General features: G+C 41.5%; 2 protein-coding genes and 1 long non-coding RNA gene across 13 annotated transcripts in view; 2 read left to right on the top strand and 1 right to left on the bottom strand.

The window, feature by feature from the left end:
* The window catches only part of LOC111250955 (uncharacterized), a 94,751-nt gene that overhangs the window by 36,310 nt on the left and 39,846 nt on the right, over nt 1-18,595 (bottom strand). For 2 of the 5 annotated variants that reach the window (XM_086990972.1, XM_086990973.1), the window contains exons 7-8: nt 13,407-13,436; nt 8,740-8,805 (exon numbers count right to left, since the gene is read on the bottom strand). In XM_086990972.1, the coding sequence (XP_086847098.1) occupies nt 8,757-8,805; nt 13,407-13,436 (79 nt within the window). In that variant the 3' untranslated portion in view covers nt 8,740-8,756. Of the gene's footprint in view, nt 1-1,066; nt 1,663-8,739; nt 8,814-13,406; nt 13,437-18,595 lie in introns of those variants that run through there. The other 3 variants (XM_086990971.1, XM_086990974.1, XM_022806988.2) reach the window with 3 other exon arrangements.
* Nucleotides 4,264-12,275, top strand: LOC147755591 (uncharacterized). Its single transcript, XR_015329151.1, has 2 exons — nt 4,264-6,374; nt 6,595-12,275. It is a non-coding gene; the product is annotated as an uncharacterized LOC147755591 (long non-coding RNA).
* Nucleotides 17,294-18,595, top strand: part of LOC111250956 (LHFPL tetraspan subfamily member 6 protein) — a 111,094-nt gene continuing 109,792 nt past the window's right edge. For all 7 annotated transcript variants that reach the window (XM_086991026.1, XM_086991020.1, XM_086991023.1 and 4 more), the window contains exon 1: nt 17,294-17,640. The gene's annotated coding sequence lies outside the window, so the exon portion shown is untranslated. The remainder of the gene's footprint in view (nt 17,641-18,595) is intronic.

Below are 18,595 nucleotides of genomic sequence, written 5' to 3'. Positions count from 1 at the left end.
TTCTACTTGAAAATGTTTCTAATATAAACTAACGAGTAACGTCTTGGATCCGTTGGAAAAATACGCCTTAGACCTACGTTGTTCAGCCGTCCCTGCCATGTATGCCGTAGATGTCAGAAACAGATAGTTCCATCAAGGAAAGAAGAAATAAAGCTTGCTTACAGATGAAAGCCAAACTTCTGCTCTGTAGATGATCGCAGAAAATAGGGTATCTGCATAAGCTTTATAAACATGCTGCTTGGTGAGCTATTCTGAGGGCCTGCGAAAGCACCCCCGAATAGGGGATCCTTCTTTGGTGGAGAGCCGACCTTGGGCTAATTCATGCCAAACCTTTGACGAACCATCAAGGAGTTGGCTACACGAAAAAAAGACATGTCTTCTCCCCGTAAACTCTACAGATCGAGCACAAAGCCTCCAAAGACGTTTCTGTTTACAGGTGCAACATTGTTTACATAATAATAGTAAATAGTACGATGAATTACAACGATCAGCAGTATGGTTTATGAATATCCGTGAGGTAGGCAGCTCCCTGTCGGCATATTGTACATTCTATGTACATATGCATATGTGTACAGGATTTTCTAATTTAGACAACGTTCAGAGGCGAAAGTGTATGTCGAGTGACTAACGGTTCCAGCAAAGCTTAGACAGTGATAATGCTAAAGTGTCTTCTAGATTAGATTAGCATTAAATCAATACAACATAACATGGAAGAAGCGCGTGAGGCATCTTCTCAATGTCACTCAATATTCTAACGAACAGAGCCGGCCACAATATACATGATAGTGTTACAGGCTGTATCACCAAGCTGTACATACGCGTGATGTGCTGTTTCGCTGCGGACCCTTAACTAAGTAGTCGGTATGACGGACACGCCGCGGCAATCCTGTTCTTCCCACGCCTCTCGGCTTCATAAGCCAACATCTGCTCTATTGTCTGACCAGGCGGAATTTTCACTGGCGAGATGGCGAAGCGTTCCTGCTATCCTTACCTATATAAAAAGTACTAAATAGAATAGGAAATGCTATGCATTGTGCAGCTACTGACAAACATAGATGTATGATCGTCTAGTAAATTGTATCGTAGAAACGGCCAATTTTTTGTAGTAAAAACAGTGCTGGAAATTGTTCAGAACGTTTATAACCTATTGAAGCTACATTTAGCGTAAACGAATACACACACACACACACACACACACACAGGTAATTGTTTCTCTTTACGATTGTTCAGTAATGTTAAGTGCGGATGTACATGTTGCAGTACACTATGCCGTAGAGGCAACCCAGTTAGTTTGTTCGACGAACGATTAATTGCTATCATCCGTAAAAAAGCATAGGTCCACTTTAATAGAACATGATAGTGTCGTCCTTGATTCTTTTATCTCCTGCCTCGATTGCGCAAACATCGACAGAGACCGATGCATTGTGCCAGTATCCGAGACTGCGCATTTATTTGTATGTTATATTATGACGATTCCAACAGTAACTGTGATCCTAATAGTTATAATAATAACAACAATCATTATTATATTTCCGTTATTGGCATCATTGGTCGGATGATTCTTGATGCTGCATAGCCTCCCGAATCGGCCTCTCAAATCAGCCTCTTTTTCTCGCTTGTTCACCCGTCGCTGAACGTCGTTCTCTCCCGGTTGTTGGGATCCTTCATGAAAGGAGATGACCCCGGAGGGTACGCGCTATGTTAGTGTTGATGCCAGCTACAGATCCATATAGAGATCATCAGAAAGAGAGGGCCCAACGGACGTCACTGATTGGAGCCAATGGAACGCTTATTGAGTGCCACTGCAACAACAAACAGCGAAAATACGACGCTAAAAGGCTGTATACAAGCGACTAAACGAGAATTCGCTTCGGGCAATGCAATGCCAGGGAGGGTTAGATACAGTGAGCACCGAACTATGCGACAAGCGGTAACAACAATGACGCAGAGAGAGCACTCGTTTTCAATGGACTCACTCGTTGTAGAGTAGACAGGTGTCCTTAAAAATCGTTCGGACTGCTTAAATCACAGAGATAGAATTCAGCTGCGAGGCAGTCCTCGTTTCGTGCCGCAATGTATAATATGCAATAAATGATAGATCTCGAATTGTTCAGAGTACAAGAAATTCGCCATAGAGGCAAAACATTCGAGGCACAGTCCTACAATGAACGTAGTGTTTTCGCTTAGGCGACTTATTGACATGCCAAATGTTGCGAGATCTACTTATCAATATATACATATATATGTGTTACTAGCTTTCAATACCCCACATATGGAAAAGGCTAAATTGCAATTCTCGGATTGACATCCCGCTGTCTGATAATGTTTTGTTTTTTTGATTTAAGCGCAGAACTATCGCGGGATAGCTAGTCTGCTTCTGGCCAATGAGATGGCGCCAAGTTGTATCACTTTCAAACCACCCAACTGGCTGGTCTTCTATTTGAGACGTGGCAGTGATCTGTACACCCTTCGTAAGTCGCGACCTGAAGGGGGAAGGCAGGGTCTGCGGTCACGTTGACAAAGCAGAGGAAATAAAGCATGAAATCAAGTGGTTCCATCGATTTCAGGGTTCATAAAAATGCGCGGGATCGCCAGGCAGAAAGATTGTTTGTGTAACTACTTTCGCTCGGGAAGATGGGATAGAACGCTGTCGTTGCCACGGGAACGACGAGGTCGAAGAAGAATAGAGTAGGAACGCAGCAATTAAATTTTAGGAAACCGTATCGGCTTTTAAGCAGTGCCTTTGTCTGGCCACTCTTTACCAAATAAAATGTTTCCATTTTCCATGGCGAACAAAGCTAACGTGCAATTTTCCCATGTCTTCGTCGGAACTTTCACAATGAAGAATGAATGACGGCTATGCTTCCAGTAGATCCGCCATTCAAATTTCTCCGCTTAGAATAGAAATCTAAAGAAAAGCTAGATTTGGTTTAAACACAAACGCATTATGTATATTCCCTTAGAGTATGGTCATACGAAGCGCTCAAAGTTGAAAATAAACGATACATTAATATCTATATTCGCATAGGTTATGCAAATCAATGTGGCCATTGTGTCACCCGGTCGAGTCGGATCGTTTATCAGAGTTTCTGGGCCGAACAGAATAACGCCTTCCTGCTCACGCTTTGTCCTCCGGGAATAACCCGCGGACCCAAGAAAATCACTAATCATTTTTATAGCATAGCATATCTGACGGGTTCATTTTCCCTATTTGGCCAAGCACGGTTTCGTCATTTCACCGTCAGCGTCTCCATCAGTCGCTAGCTAAGGATAACTTAGCGTGGTCTTGCAGCCCACTGTAGTTGATTTCACGCAACAAGCCGCGTGTTAGACAAACCTATCAGGAACAAAAAGCAAAGAAGAACGAGAGACGGATGCGTATCTGACAACGTCACCACGCAACGGAATATTTTGTATGAAGAGAATTCTTTTTGCAATGGTCACTAGGTTTAATATGGTGGTAAAGCGTCATCAAAAGTCATGGAAAGCTAGACTGCAATGGAAGAGCTTAGCGTAATAACGCGAAAGCCATATTTGGCTGTACAACGTCAGATCCTGCATTCCCGTCAAACGTCAGTCCCAGACAGGTAGTGCGATTGATCTTTTTTCCTTAGATTCGCTCCCATTAACGCCAGTGGTTTTGCCAGTAGACTCATTATGACCACGCAGCAAAGGTACGGGCTGACCATGGACAGTAAGCTGCGCCTACAGGCCTTTATAAAATTCACCCAACAGTTTACGCTGGTAGAAAACAAGACGGGCAGTATATAACGCAAATTATCTTACAACGAACCAAGAGCTTTCTCCTCAAATACTAGATTCTCATTATAAAGCAATAAAGAAGAACTGCTGGGTTCAGGGAAACCTTTTCGCCGAAGCTGCAGACGGCCAATCCAACGCAAGATGGAATCAACTTGAGCCACAATATTTCTACTTGCTCGTGAAAAAAACAAAACACTTTAGTTTAGAGCTAATAACCGCTCTTAACTGGAATTTCTTATAAATTTAATTGGACAAACAATAGGGTTAAAGGCTAGAAGTCCTGCTTTTCTTTCTTTTCGAATAGTGTATAATTTGACAATAGGATGATCCTACTATAATAAATTAGCTCAAAAGTGCCAAATAGAATTTGTCGTCTTTCGTTTATAAACCAGAGACGAGTTTTGCTAAGCTCATCGTTACCAGTAAAATTACAGAGTAAAAGCTACTGTTATCTCTTTGACGATGGTCATGGGTGAGGTATTTGTTAAAAGGTCCCAGCTATCGGGTTGTCTTTTGTTGACAGTATTTACAAATTTTTATCTAATATACAAATGTACTCTATTATCATACAGATCTTTTATTACAGCTTATTTTCTATAAATATTAATAGAAACACGGTGACGAATGGGTACTGGATAGCTTTTGTGTTCGATTGGTGACAATTGGTGTCGTTTCCATAATCCAGCTCGAACGTCCGAAAAACTACCTCTTGAGCGCATGATACGTTAAAGTGCATACGTTGTCCTAACAACGACGCTTTATAATATAATAACGAAAGGTAATAATAACGAAAAAAGCTTAGATCTCAATTGCGAAACTCTATGTACGTGTGGGCCAATGTAGCGCCGGATCTAATGCAACGACACATAAATCTTACATTGGTCTGTGACAGTTTCCGCCGATAGTATCAAAGGATTTTAAACTGTAGTAACTTTGCTCATGCTCATACACATGCGCGGTTGATGGATTTAAAAAATGGCCTATCCTGGTTTAGATACTTTGACAGGACGTGTGTGTGTGTGTGTTATTCGATGATTAAAATAGTTCACTCTTCATAGTACTTTTCCCGGTTCGAGTGAGTGAGTGACTGAGCAACAATTGGTGACTATCAGCGGGCAGTGATCTGTTACGAGAGCGGGAAGATTCGCTGCTGGTAGCGCCATCTGATTTCATGACGGTGAGCAGCTACTTCACCGGCATCGGCTGAACCGGCTACAGCCATTTCTACAATAATGTGGTGGTTCATATACTACTGAGAGAGCAGCGGGTGCCGAAGCACGAGCTTCAGAGGGAAGTAATTCGCCGAAACGGGAGAGTAACAACACTCGACATGGACATAGTCTTCTTTCGCCAATGCGACCGGTTGTCCCGTGCCGTTGCTCCTGTATCTGTTTCGATCTCTCTGCTTTGCTGTCATTTTCTATGTCGATCATGGCTGGTCAGTGGCTGCATCCATCCGATGCAGTTAGTAAAGATCGCGGTTGATTCGCTCGTGCCAATCGTCGATGGTCGCGCATGTTGTGGCAAGAAGACTGGTCTCCCTTTTTTTTGTTGAGTGCGCGCACTCTTGCTGCACGACAACGGACGATGATGACAATCGCTAAGCGCCGCACTAGCCGTATATAGCAGTAGTAATAGTAGGAAGCTCCCATGCTGGCCGCCGCCGTGTAGTGAGAAGAGGGCGGACGCGGGTGAATGTATTTGTGTACTTTGACGACCCTCAGCGAACAATCATTCGCTGCCGCAGCGGGAGCATCATCGGCTTCATCGGCACCATCCGGCATACGATCATCAACAGCACCATCGCCGTCATCATGAATAGGCAGGCTGCACTCTACTCTGTAGAGGACGACGGTACCCTGCATTGACAGTTCGCGCAAATTCGGCCTCTTAGCTTCCCCACGGTACTGTTGCTACCCTTAGCCGATACCCGCAAGAATGACTGACCGTTCGTCCGTCTGTCCGACCATTTTGGCTGCCGGCCGTCTCGTAGAGTCCCGAGCGGTTGGACGCGTGTCTCTTTCTTTCTCTCATTTTTTCGCTTCGTTTCGTGTCTGTCTCTCGAACTGATTGTCCGTGTAAATACGACGAGTAGATCTCTAACGGATGCGCGGACCTCTCTCCATTCCATTGAGTGAGCTGACGCAGGCTCTGTAATTGGCTATAAATACGCTCCAAATAGAGGACATGGTCATTCGAGCGCAGCGTACGCGATGGCATGGTGTTCAACTTTGAAGTTTGGTGCGTGGACTTTTGCTGTTTTCAGACAAACTGGGTAGCAACCACGAGTAAGCAACTAATTATACTAACAGGTCATCTCTACCAAAAACCCTACGGCAGAAGGTTCTACAAGCATTTCCTTTTGCGACACCCTTTACTGACGATTGATAATGACGGTGGCCGTTGCAATAACGTTCGAAGTAACAATTCAGTCTGAGCTGGAGTAGAAAAATGTTCTCTTTACTAAATGTTACTCCGAAAAACGTATTTAACTAATTACTTGCTTTGCGGTAAACCAACGTATTCTGGTCTCGCTAGCCTGAAGTACAGGAGCGTTTCAAAAACAACGTTGCCAAGCAAATATTCACCTTGTCTGACGGACCAACTTTACGGTAAGTAGCTAGCGTTCAGTTTAGCACTTGAAGCGAACAAGCCTATATGGGAACGTGGTGCGTAATAATGGCTGAAACCATTAATCAGTATCAAATCTAGTTATCTTCTTTCTATTGGCAGTACCGCTCTAATATGAAGACTATTATCTGCTGTAGAAGACAGAAAAGTCCGACAGTTTTTACTAGAAAATTAAATCTAACCTCGGTATTTTTACTTTAGGCAACGGGATTTCCTTAAACTTTCATGTGGTTAATCCAAGCTAAGTACTGGCGCCGTAGGAGTCTGAACATGTTGTCAAGTGACCACTCCTGCGCGCTGTTGTGCTTACCCTGGGTACCACGACTCGACTTTGCTTCAACGACGGAGGCACGCGCACCGTTAATCAACAGTGAGCTAACGGACCATTTGGAGTTATTCGTGCATGATAAATTAATAGACAGAGTGCCTGCTTTTTAAGAACGTGCCGAAATAACGTGATATTAAGCCTGTGCTTCGCATGTCCTTGTGGCAAGCAAACTGTAGTGAGCGCATGGTTCGTACTCACATATACATAAAACTATCTATAGTAAGTGTGATATTAAGTAGTACCTCATTGTTTCTTTTATCCAAACTTTAAGTCACTACCTTGTGTATGTATGTTGACGTAAATGCATGGAAAGAAACTTTAGTTGAATTTCTTTATAAGAAATCACCACACTCATCCTGTCCGGAACAAGCAGCCTGTAAATTTTTTTCGTCCAGCTGCTGTTATGCCGTAGCTTGACGTAACGATTTCATACCTTTTCGAGAGCGTTTCTTTTGGCGTGCGCGTTTACGTGCGTTCGCGCTGCTCATTTAGTTCATTCGAACCTTTTCCCTTATGCATAATCCTTTACAACAGTTACTTGATTAATCTACCACGTTCAGGACTGTATATCACTTTTTCTCGCGCTATTCATCTTTGCTGAGTTCTTTCCGTCTGGCGAACATACCTCAGTATCTATACTTCACGTTTATGTCTGAACGTGTGTGCCTGTGTGTGTGTGTACGCACCCCTCTGGATACGTTTACAGCTATTCGCGATGTACGTGTACATGTGCATGGAAGTATGTGGACATCCAGCCTTACTCTAATGTCTTCCCAAAAAGGTATCCCTTCGCTTTTGTGAAGACTGAGTGAAAGTCTTTTCTGCTCCTATTTTTATTCCTCTCTTGGCCGTGACAATCAGTGACCAGTAGATTGTTGAATCCATTGGGCTCTGTGTTTGGTCTTCTTCCTAATATCTTTTGACATAGAATGCCCCTTTTGACTCTTTTATGTACAGGACACACTAGCATGCACAGTTTTCTACCACACAGCGTAGATCACATTGTTTGGAATTTTCTATCCTCAAAAGTCAGATCGCTAGCTACTTTCCACGGGTTCGTCTGTCCACTGCGCGCCCTTGGAGTTGGCTTGCGAATTGGGTTGGGACCCAGGAAACTTAGATGCTGCTCGGGACGTCGTTGTTTCGCCTGTGTAAAGAACCAAGTCTTCGCTGTGGCTCCCAACGGGGAGTCCCCAACTTGATCCGACCTAGGCCATAACATGAGAAAGAAACCGACAGTCCGACGTGTGCCATGCCATTCTTTTGCATCCGCAACGAGTTAGAGAAGTAGAGAATGACCTTTTTCCTCCACCACCCGTCGATGTCACCGTTCTCGCTTTCACATATGGGCAACTAGAACGATCGTCTCCACCTCCCAATACAACATTACCGCCACCCCATGCATACGTACATATAATCTATGGCTCATATACCCCCCTCTCCCCAAACCACCGGCACGGCCAACCCCCCAACCATCCGTTCGTCTCTCTGTCTGTCATCTGCGCAAGGCGCCCTCATCTTCCTCCATAGAGTAATCCACACTTCTTTGGGGTCCCGTTTCTCATGCCTCCCAATTGTCTTGTCCTCTTTGAGCGCCAAGCGTGTTAGGCTACGTGGCCTATCCACTAACGGGCAAGCTGGGAACCAGGAGCTGGTGAGAAGTCGGAAAATAGTATTCCGAGGGAAGGAACTAGTGAACGACTTTATCTGCGGTGGTGTTCACCGTTCGTTCCCTCTGTCCCCGTCTCCCCCTGGGCCCCGGATACTTTTTCTTCTCCCCTATTGCCCTCAGTTCGGTGCCGTGCAGCAACCTTTCGCTTGCAGATGAGAAAATGAGAGAACGAGAAGCCTGAGGCTGACCTGAGTAGAACCCCCAGGACACTATGTTTGCGTGTGCACGCGTACTGAGACAAACGCGGCTTATAAAGGAAAGAGAGAGATAAGTTGAAGGTCGAAGGAGAAAGAACCAGAGATCTGAGCACACATACCAGTTCCGTACAAAGAAGTGAGGTACTTACGAGTTTTCATATGCAGACTATGCGGTCCTTTGGCGTCGGTGAGCAGTTCTCCTTCGATTGTATATCCTTCACCTCTGAAATTGTGCCAGACGAAGGCAGGTCGTTTAGTGTAAGTTAGAAGTATCACCTTTCCTGTTCGTACTTCATTTGATTTTAATACAAGCCTCTGCACAATTTTATGACTATCCCATTGTAATGAAGAAAAAGGACCAATAGATTTTCAATGAATCGCTTTCCTCAATGTTGCAAGCACAATTGCATTATAAACACCAAAAAAATCTCACTATGAAAGCTAATTTATGTTCGCCCAAGTTATGCATTTGTTTATTGGATAATGTCGTTTTTAAAATAAAAAAAATTCCATAAATATTTTTCCTCGTAATTATTATATTTATTAAATATTTACTAAAAATAACTAAAGAAAGAAATTACGCAACAAGAAATTAAACAGATTAAAGGCCTGCTTCGGAATCTTTAGTAAATAGGAGGAAAAATCTAAAACAGAAGGAAAAGCAATTTGTAATAAGTACCTGTAATAAGTAAGCTATTTTAACTATCAGTGAACACTAACTTAAGTAGAATGAGTAGTTACTTCTATTGAAAACACTATTTACGTTAAATGTTCATAAGTACCAACTTGCTGTTTTTCTCCGGTTTAGCCAAACCAGTACACCGAACATCACTTAGAGCGCGGACAGTTGGTTAACGATGACAATTTTATTGTCAACTTAGTCATTTTTTTTCCAAAGAAACACATACTGTATCTATTTATTTTTAAAGATGTTAAATTGCCAATATTATTAACTAGTACAGCCTACATCTTAATATTATGAGCAGACTTGTTCTTTACCGCAACGGCTCCCTCTTAGATTTATGCATCAACCTGCTTTTCCAACGTTCCCAACCCTGCCTCTGCTGACGAGCTTCGATATATATCAATTATGTCAGCTTTAATTGTCAAGATCCTTTCATATAATTTCTTTGGGCTATAAAGGTGTTCTCTATAAAAGTTAGCACTACCTGTGAACTATTTTGCCCAAAGAGAGTAATTTTAATCTCTAAAGCATTTCTGTGTGGAAGAAGGGTTTCTTGTCATCAAAAACAAGTTTAAGCTCATAAGAACGGCATCGGGACCTGGGTGATGAGATCGAAATACGCGCTTGGTTTATCCACAACGAGGAAGTATCTCATCGTCGTTGGAGCCATTTGTTGCGTAATGTTACAGTCAGTATCTCAGATCGCTTTCTTACAATAGTGGGCTTTGGAACAACGATCAAGCCACTCACTAGAGGATAAATGCAATCTATTTTTCAAATAATATTAATAGAATAGATTTCTTTCTTCGATTTTACCTACATTCAGTATACTGATATTATATCTACGTCCCAGTGGTTCTCTTCGCAGTAAGCATGATTTCGCCTTGCGTTGAATTTATCTAAAGCCATGATGAACTGGAGCCTAGTTGTAACTTGTATGTGTAGGAACTTATGGTAAGCCATCTGTTTGCCAAGCTACGGAAGAAACAACAACACGCAATGAGGTAACAAGATGAAAGAAGTCCCTAGTGTGTCCGATGTCTGCGAGGTATTGCTAGATCATCAGGTGACACATCAACGTACGCACGTATCAATGTACTCAATCCTTATAGAAGCTTCGTGTAAAAGATGTATGTTACAATAACGTTTAAAACTTTTGCATATGTTTTCTAGTTAATGTAGACCTAACTTCATCTATTATAACTCACAATTTGTGTGAATATTCGTTCAAGTTGTCGTCGAGGGCCTCGTAAATTTTTTTCGTATGTATTTTAAGACTTCGTGAAGTTGCACGAAAGGTATACATCATGACCGTAATCGTAGAAGCAACGTATTCTTTCTTATTTCGAAGAGCAAGTAGCAGTTATTTCACACTGAAGGTCAAGAATCTATAGGAGCTGACGCACATTTTAAGTCGTGCACGATCCATTATGTAATGTAAGAACAAAATGTTCTAATATTCATCATATCATGCACAAAAAACAACACGTAAGAACAATATTCGGGTTCTACAAAAAGAGGATTTTACCCGAATGTAGCATTGAATAGAATCGGGCAGAGCTTTCTCGCCCTCTACAATGTTATCATCAGCTTTTGAAAGCTCGTTTTCACTATATCTTGAAGGATCGCAAACGGCAAAGTTAAAGATTACTAGTAGTACTATGTTGAAGTAAATTCGACCTGTAATCGACTATACATGACATACTATTCAAGAGTGGCTACCATAATTTTCCAATATTTAGGTAAGATGAATTCAATAACTGATCTTGAACACTTCGAGTTGTACATTCAGGGTTATTGCTAAGTATATCTTCAGATAACTAGTTACACAAGCTTCACCATTTCACGTGTTTTTACATCTAGTAGGCAAAGAAGTTATCGTCACCTAGACTGACAATGGTTTCTTTTTATTATAGAGGGCCAAGTTACCAGTTTATTGGAGTCGTTCCAGTTTCCACTTAAAACGCCGTACCTAGCCATTAAATCGACCAAACGAATAGAACGAAATGAGTGAAGCTTTGTTGAGAGTTTGCAAAATCCTAGTGAAGTTTTCTACGATTACATTTAAGTTGATTCTAATGGCATTCTAATAAAGATGAACTTTTTGTCCCAGAAATAAAAAAAACTAGCTATAAAAATATATTTTTCGAGCTTGCAATGTACAACATACAGCAATGTCTATAGTGAAAATTAGCCAGTTTGCCAAAGAGTACGAAAACGAAACGGAAAAATCGGGGTATACTTTTTGTGTTTCTCATAAAACATAAAGAACATAAGAACATTAAATACTATCATTTTTTAGTGGGCAGTATGTCGGGCTCTTACCCCACGAAGATGCCCGGTCTGCGTGTCAATATTAGACAACCTAAAGATGGTTTATAGAACAGCGGCTCGATAGTTAACTGTTTTAGCCGATAAACCGAAAAAAAGCACAGAAGATATAACGATGCCTGCGTTTAAATATATAGAAATGTATTTCTTTTTATAACATACGCCTGCAATGTTTGCAAACGGAATGCAGATCTATCGCGTTGCGATGCTTAATATCTACTTCGAGTTCAACTATTTAGAAGAGTAAATTTTTGTTTGTTTATTCCTTGCTGCATCCTATCTTGCTATCGCCAAAATCACTTACGGCTACGAAGTAAGTTGTGAACAGATTTTAGTGGACGGAAAGTAAGGAACAACTTAGGATCGAATCGCATATTGTTTTTGTGCCGCAGTCGTAACTAACAGGTACGTCCTAGATCGATCAGTGTCTTGGAATATTTCAACAAACGTTCATGGAAGAAACCTAGCAAGAAGTTACCAGCATATAAAAAAAACACATTTTAGACTTATTTATCTATATCACTGAATCGTTAGCCGTTCTAAAATTCACAAAACGAGACCAGAAAATAGGCTTACTATATTTAGCATTCACGATGTTTTTTTGTTAATTAATGTCAACCCTTTTATTGAATTCTCTAGCCCAAATATATTGCTATGCCTTAAACTCTACTCGCGTATGTGTTCTAAGTTACATGCATACGTTAGTTAGTTACTACTGCTACTGAAACAATACCGTGCTAAGATTCTTTTCTAATCTTCCAACTTTGTGTCTACAAACATTTTTATTGCATCAATATATCGATATATATTGTTCATATGCAGCTTACAAAATCGAAACTTTCAGCCAAAAATAACCAAATGCGTATAGATCGTTCAAAGGACCTGAGTGGTCTTTTGAATGAACAGCTCGCTTCATCTATGAGTCAATGCTAATTGAAAGATTCACGCTGCTGCTATATATATGGTAATAGTGCTTACATCGAACTTCCCTAAGTTACAAAACTGAGCTTGTTCTTAAACCGCAAGGGGGCTTGAGTGTGAAGCGTACAAGCAAGGACTTGTAAAGCTAATAAGGAAAAAAACTATGCGCTATAGGTCTTAAAACAAGATCGGGGGTCACAAAAATATGCGAAACCCCACAGAATCCGTGACGCATAATCAGATCAGTATCATGAAAGTTGGAACTGACCTATTCGGTTCATGAAATGTTGATGCATCTCGGGTTTTATCAAAAACAAGCGTATTAAATAATTTTGCTGTAATTCGTGTCCTGTCATCTCGGGGACCTACATTGATAGAGCCTTAGATCCTAAAATACGTTAAATAGGTGCAAGAAAAAGTGAACAAAATTTAACACCTCTTCATGCGGTAGCCTGTGTATCGTCAAAAGGCACTGGCTGCAACAAGATTTACTTTAAACTAGTTATAAATCAGTAGTTCATATGGGTCTTTTTTTACGAGTGTATTTTAACTGATAGATTAAGAATGAGCGGTCGTATTTATATGTTACGTTTGTAATTGAGAAAGTCAAGTAATTATACTTATTATTTACCAAAAAGGTAAACTATTATAAAAACATCTAGTCTTGTATTTGTCTTGTAGCTAAAATGACTGCTGGAAGCATTGAAGGCGTCCATTCAAACGAGTGGGGTACTTGTTTTCTAACAAATTGTGATTTTCTTGGTCCTACTGAGCAAGTTAAGCTATGATATATCAATAATTAACTTATTACATGTCCTTGTTTCACTATTATTTCTATAATATATCAGCATAACAACGAATAAAGTAGGGCTAATTCACCTGATTTGGTCAGCGATTTCCTGGCCGCGTCTGGAAGAGGTTTGATGCAATGATGTGAGGTGGCATCGTGCAAAAGAAAATACGTCAATATGTAATATTTGTAGTTTATATATAGTATAGAATATATAGTATAAATAATAATGATAGCAGATTAGCGTTTGAGGCTGTGAATTGTATAATTGTTGGAGTGGAAAAAGACAGGCATCTGATTATCTATAAAAGCTTTATATTAAGTAAAATAATTTGGTAAGTGCTTCAATAATGTGCTGTATTAATAGAGTCTTATACTTGAATTTCGACTCTCGTCATTTTTAAAAATTGTTTTGTAACCTTGACGTAATAAATCTTGAGGACTTGATGGAGAGAGATCTTGATCGGCCTTGAGGACTCAAGAGTTAACTTTATTGCTGATCCATTATGCTTCCGAATTAAATAGAGCTTATTTATCTGACATATATATATATATAAACGACACTTGTCGTATATCCAAACTACAAACAATACCAGGACAGAGCCTTATACGTCTAAGCCGTAGGGACGTCGCCCCTTATTCTTTTTTCTTAGCATAGCCTAAAATGAAACCAAAAGTTTGTCGAATTAATAAAAATTAATTTATTATATAAACATTATGCAAAATATTGTAGGTTATATGTGCTCAAGCTCAAATCCAGCTCGTAAAATTTACATGAGCATTTCTATGATATGTTTTAACATACAACGTTTAAGAAGACCACATATTACTTGCTCTGGATGCTGTCACTAAAACTATACAAATTAGATACGTTTGCCAGTTTAGGACAAAGACGATTTAAAAGCGGTGAAGTTTACCGTTGAAGCGTATCTTCATGATTCACACGACTGAAGATTGCTTTCATATCCTCATATGTAAAATATTTGCTTTTGTAGCCACAGAAAGTCGCTATTTATAGGCAGAACTTTACTGTTGCCTAAGCGTCGCCCCTTGGCGTTGGTTAGTGTACATTCAGGTCTTTATTTGCTGTTTTATTTGTCTTTTGTCAGAGACTTCCCTTTTCCTTTCTTTTTCCCCAGGGTTTTTCAGTCGCCTCTGTTGAGTGGACAGGAGGCCTGCACAAGTCTAATGGTAAATATGGGCACATCGGCTTCGTCTGATTCGCTCATCTAAGTGTACATCGAAAATAGGTCAATAATTAGCCGTTCGCTTGTTCTTAGCCGGCCAATGTTTGCACAGAGCAGAGTCCGCCTACTCACCCTTCTTCGCAGCCTTCTTTCAGGCAGGCGTCGTCGGCCTGTATCTTTCGGTCGCCACTATTGTTGACACTGTGTCTGTCAAAGCAAACGCGGCCGATATCTACCTTTGTGTTACAGCTAGAGGACCATGGAACCACTGTTGAGTTTATGATTAGTTTGTATTATAACTACGAGCTAGTCGTGTCGTTGCTGTCGTCTCGGACGAATAATAAGGCTTTATAGTGATAGTGGGTCTGAGTAACAGAATCGTCGACACTTGGAGAAAACAAAAAATATAGAGAAGCTGTCCTTGAATGAGAGAAAGGTAAAACGAACGCTCGAACAAGTGACAACGGTAAGAATGATCACGAGCTGGGTTGAATCCTGACTGGAAGTTCTCTGACTGCCACTGTCGCAGTTACTACCGCCTACTTTACTGTAATTTCACTGCTGCCGCTGCTCCCATTTTGCCACTACCACTACACGGGTGAGGTAAAGTGTGTCGTCTCTTTACTATGCTAGCTAGTGTCATTGTTCTTAATCATCCACAGACAGCCATCATGAATGATGTCGCTGTCGTCGTCGTCGTCGTCGTCGTCGTCGCTGCCGATGACGACAACAAGAAGGAGGAACGACGCTTGAAGGACGTACAGGGAGCATTTCTCTTTGTGTTCCTCGTTTCTGGCAGTTTCTCTTCAGCGTTCGGCCTTTTTACGCATTTCTCCACCGTCATTCAACTCAGTCTGATTAATTATGCTGCTATTGCCGACTTAATTCGTTAGACACTCGTTCCATCCTGGAACAGTTCTGCGGAATGACACCGATGCTTCACCGTCTGTAGTACCGTCGGCAACGTGGCAGGAGGAGCGGCTTTTAGCATTTGTTCGCTCATCCAACTACGTCCGCGGTAATTGCCCTCAACGCCCAACGCTGCCGATCGACGGCGGCTACCGTCACCCGTTGCTCGCGGCCGTCGTGTACCTGGCTAACTGGTTGATTGGTTGCTTCCTTACCACCGCCCATTTCTAATTATCTACTGGCTGCCCTAGCTAGCTAGCTTTTGCGCTTACCTGCCATACTTTCACGACAGCATCAGTAACGACAAAAACAAAAAGTCTCGCGCACACGATAGAGAAACGCAGACCGAAAGCGATAGAAACCCTCAGACTTTTAAAGACCCGTGCGGTGTCCGTTGTCCCTTTTCCGCCGCCAATCTCCAACTGCGCGAATGTGATCATAGCGAACACAGCAAGTGCCGTTCGATGTTGTCCAACGACGCGTTAATAAACACATTACTTGTCAATTGCAACAGTGGCAGCGCCAGTAGCAGAAAAACAAAAATGGAGGCGGCGGCGGCGGCGGCGGCCGCGGCCGCCTATACATGCGTAAAATATTCATGCGTACGGGATGTTAACCACGCTACCAGTTCTATAAAAGCAGCAACAGCAGCCGTCTTACATTAGTCATGCATTAGACGATACATGACTAGCTAGCCAGTTAGCTATATATGATATAGTGGCTTTTACCGAAAAAAAACTAGATAAATAACAAAAAAAAAATGCTGTAAGATTGATTTTTGCGTGCGATAACCTTGTAAATACTGATAACATTCTGTTTTCATTTAGTTGTGCATGAAGACAAAGCGGCTAGGTAACCATAAAAAAGAGAGTCTGTATAACATGGAGGGTTCTTTCAAAATGAATTTTGCTCGGTAGGACTCGATACCTGGAAGTACGTGCTTTATGGTATCGTTGCTTTGATATTCTACAAGTGTTGCTAGTCGTGACGTTTTTTAAGCGTGATGTATTCGGCTGAAAAGTGCCGCATGTTTAACAAAAAAACACGCAGAAAGTGCATTATTATAATTTAATATTAAATAAGACAGTTGAATAAAGCTGATATCGATTTCGAAGTTCGTCTCCAAATAGGTTTGCGGGTACGTTCTTCTAGCCCTGCCTAACGTGGTCGATAAAGCAGTAAGTCAGTACTATATATATATATATATATCCTTGCTATCTGCACGGGGCGACACCTAGCAGGAACATACACAGGACAAACAGCAGGAACATACACACATAATTTTCATTCATACGATACACAATTTTTCACAATTTCGACCGCTACTACTATTTCTGTAGAAGAAATTAGATTACCGTAATCCGGATGTTATCAGGCACCCATACTTCATGCAAGCGTGTGCAATGATTTCCTGCTGAGGAAAAGTTCAACATGGATAAAAGCCCAGATCCGCTCTAACCAACACCCCCAGAAAACTGTAATCTTCATCATCAACGTCAATTTATATATGTACATGTGAAATGGGCATACGTACACACTGTTGCGCTCATTAACACTCAGTTTCTCAATCGCATGGCTCTGTACATACAGAGATGAAAGAGCAGGCGAGGGAAGAGGAAAAGAGAGTAAACCATACTTACGAACCTAGGAAATGTTTGGAAGTTCGAGTTGGGTGCTGTCAAACTGTATTTTAGTCCATTCGTCGCGTATCGTTTCTCGTCTACAAGGAATCGACGACCGAGAGAACTCTTATCTTACGCTCGTTCTTTTTTTTTTTGCTCTCTGGCTTTCTCTTTTCAATAGAAAAAGAGTACTACCCGACTAGCAGCAGAACCGCCGTCGTCTTGAACAACCATCCCACTGCCACGCTGTGCTAGTCGTTGATGCCCTCGTCATCATCGTATCGAAGCGGCGTGTTCACAGCTTGTCTCCATGGGCTCCGCCCTTTATTTTTTCGAGCCCTCTTTTCCTTCTTTTTCGTTTGGCCGCGTTCTCTGTCTCTTAGTTTCTCTTCATTTTCGTGCTATCTTTCACTGTGTCTCTGTTGGATAGTCGTTCTGTCCGTCACGTACAGGCAGACGGACGGACGGACGGACATATGGAATCTGGTTTTATTCCGACTACAGTTCTAAAACTTTGCCATTGTCGTACGCCTTTCGAATTATCCGGATTGTGTCTACTAGCTAGAATTAGTTCAAAAATAGCATCAGTGAACAACGGCAGTAGAGTAAGTACCCGTCTCTTGCCAACTTTTGCCAACGACTAAAATAGTGTCGTTACCGTTAAAATACCGATGCTTCATAAGGCAGCGGAGATAGTAGCCTTGGATTTGGTATCTCGAAGCCTTTTCTAGTGTCGCGTCGTCCGAAAGACTCATGAACCTAGTCGATCCGTAGGTAGGTAGAACGTAGAAGGGCCTCAGTTAACATGAGGTGAAAAACGGCGTGCTAAAATCTACCGGTAAATAAAAATAGCGGTAAATATAGACTAGCACTCAGCAGCGGCGGTGGTGGCGGCCATTCTTCGAGCACCTCCATAAACGGCGTAAGAGCACAAAAGCGGTTTTGTTGATTCGTACCATTTTCGTCTGGGGTATTATTGTTATCAACAACATCAATGCAATAGCAGCGGAAAAAAAGGACACGGAGTGGTATATTTCTGTTAGTCCTTTCCTGTTGTATTTACTGTACGTAGAAAATATTAATCCATTACAAATAAAGTCGTGCTTTTTACAACGACTGTAATGTAAGGAAATGTCATTTATCTAAAAGATATGTAGATGCAAACAACACGTATTGCAAGAACTGGAAACTATACACTTCACGACGCACTCGCGTGACGTCTACAAATTACAGATGCTTTTTAGAACGTAAGTGACAAAAAAATAGTGTATAATCTAAAGGAGATAGCTAAAGGTCATCACTGCAAGCAGCGTTGTTCATTAGAACCCCTTGTTAGTTGAGCTTGTGCGTCATTTTTGGTGAAAAGCTGGGAAAGGGCCCAAAAGGGAATTTTAGGCCCCAACTTTCGTGCTTGTTCTTAAATCGTACCCAGAAATTTGTTATTTGTTGGTAAACGTAGCCTTCATCAGTCAGCTTGGCGCACACTTACGACTAATCACTGTAAATAATCATCATTTATTTGAATACCTGCTTAGGCTGCTGTCATTAATACCTATTATC

This window comes from Varroa destructor, unplaced genomic scaffold (assembly GCF_002443255.2).
Source record: "Varroa destructor unplaced genomic scaffold, Vdes_3.0 BEIS01000005.1, whole genome shotgun sequence".
Classification (NCBI taxonomy): Eukaryota; Metazoa; Arthropoda; class Arachnida; order Mesostigmata; family Varroidae; genus Varroa; species Varroa destructor.
The sequence above is the reverse complement of the archived record's forward strand: the minus strand, read 5'-3'. Positions and strand labels throughout refer to the sequence as shown.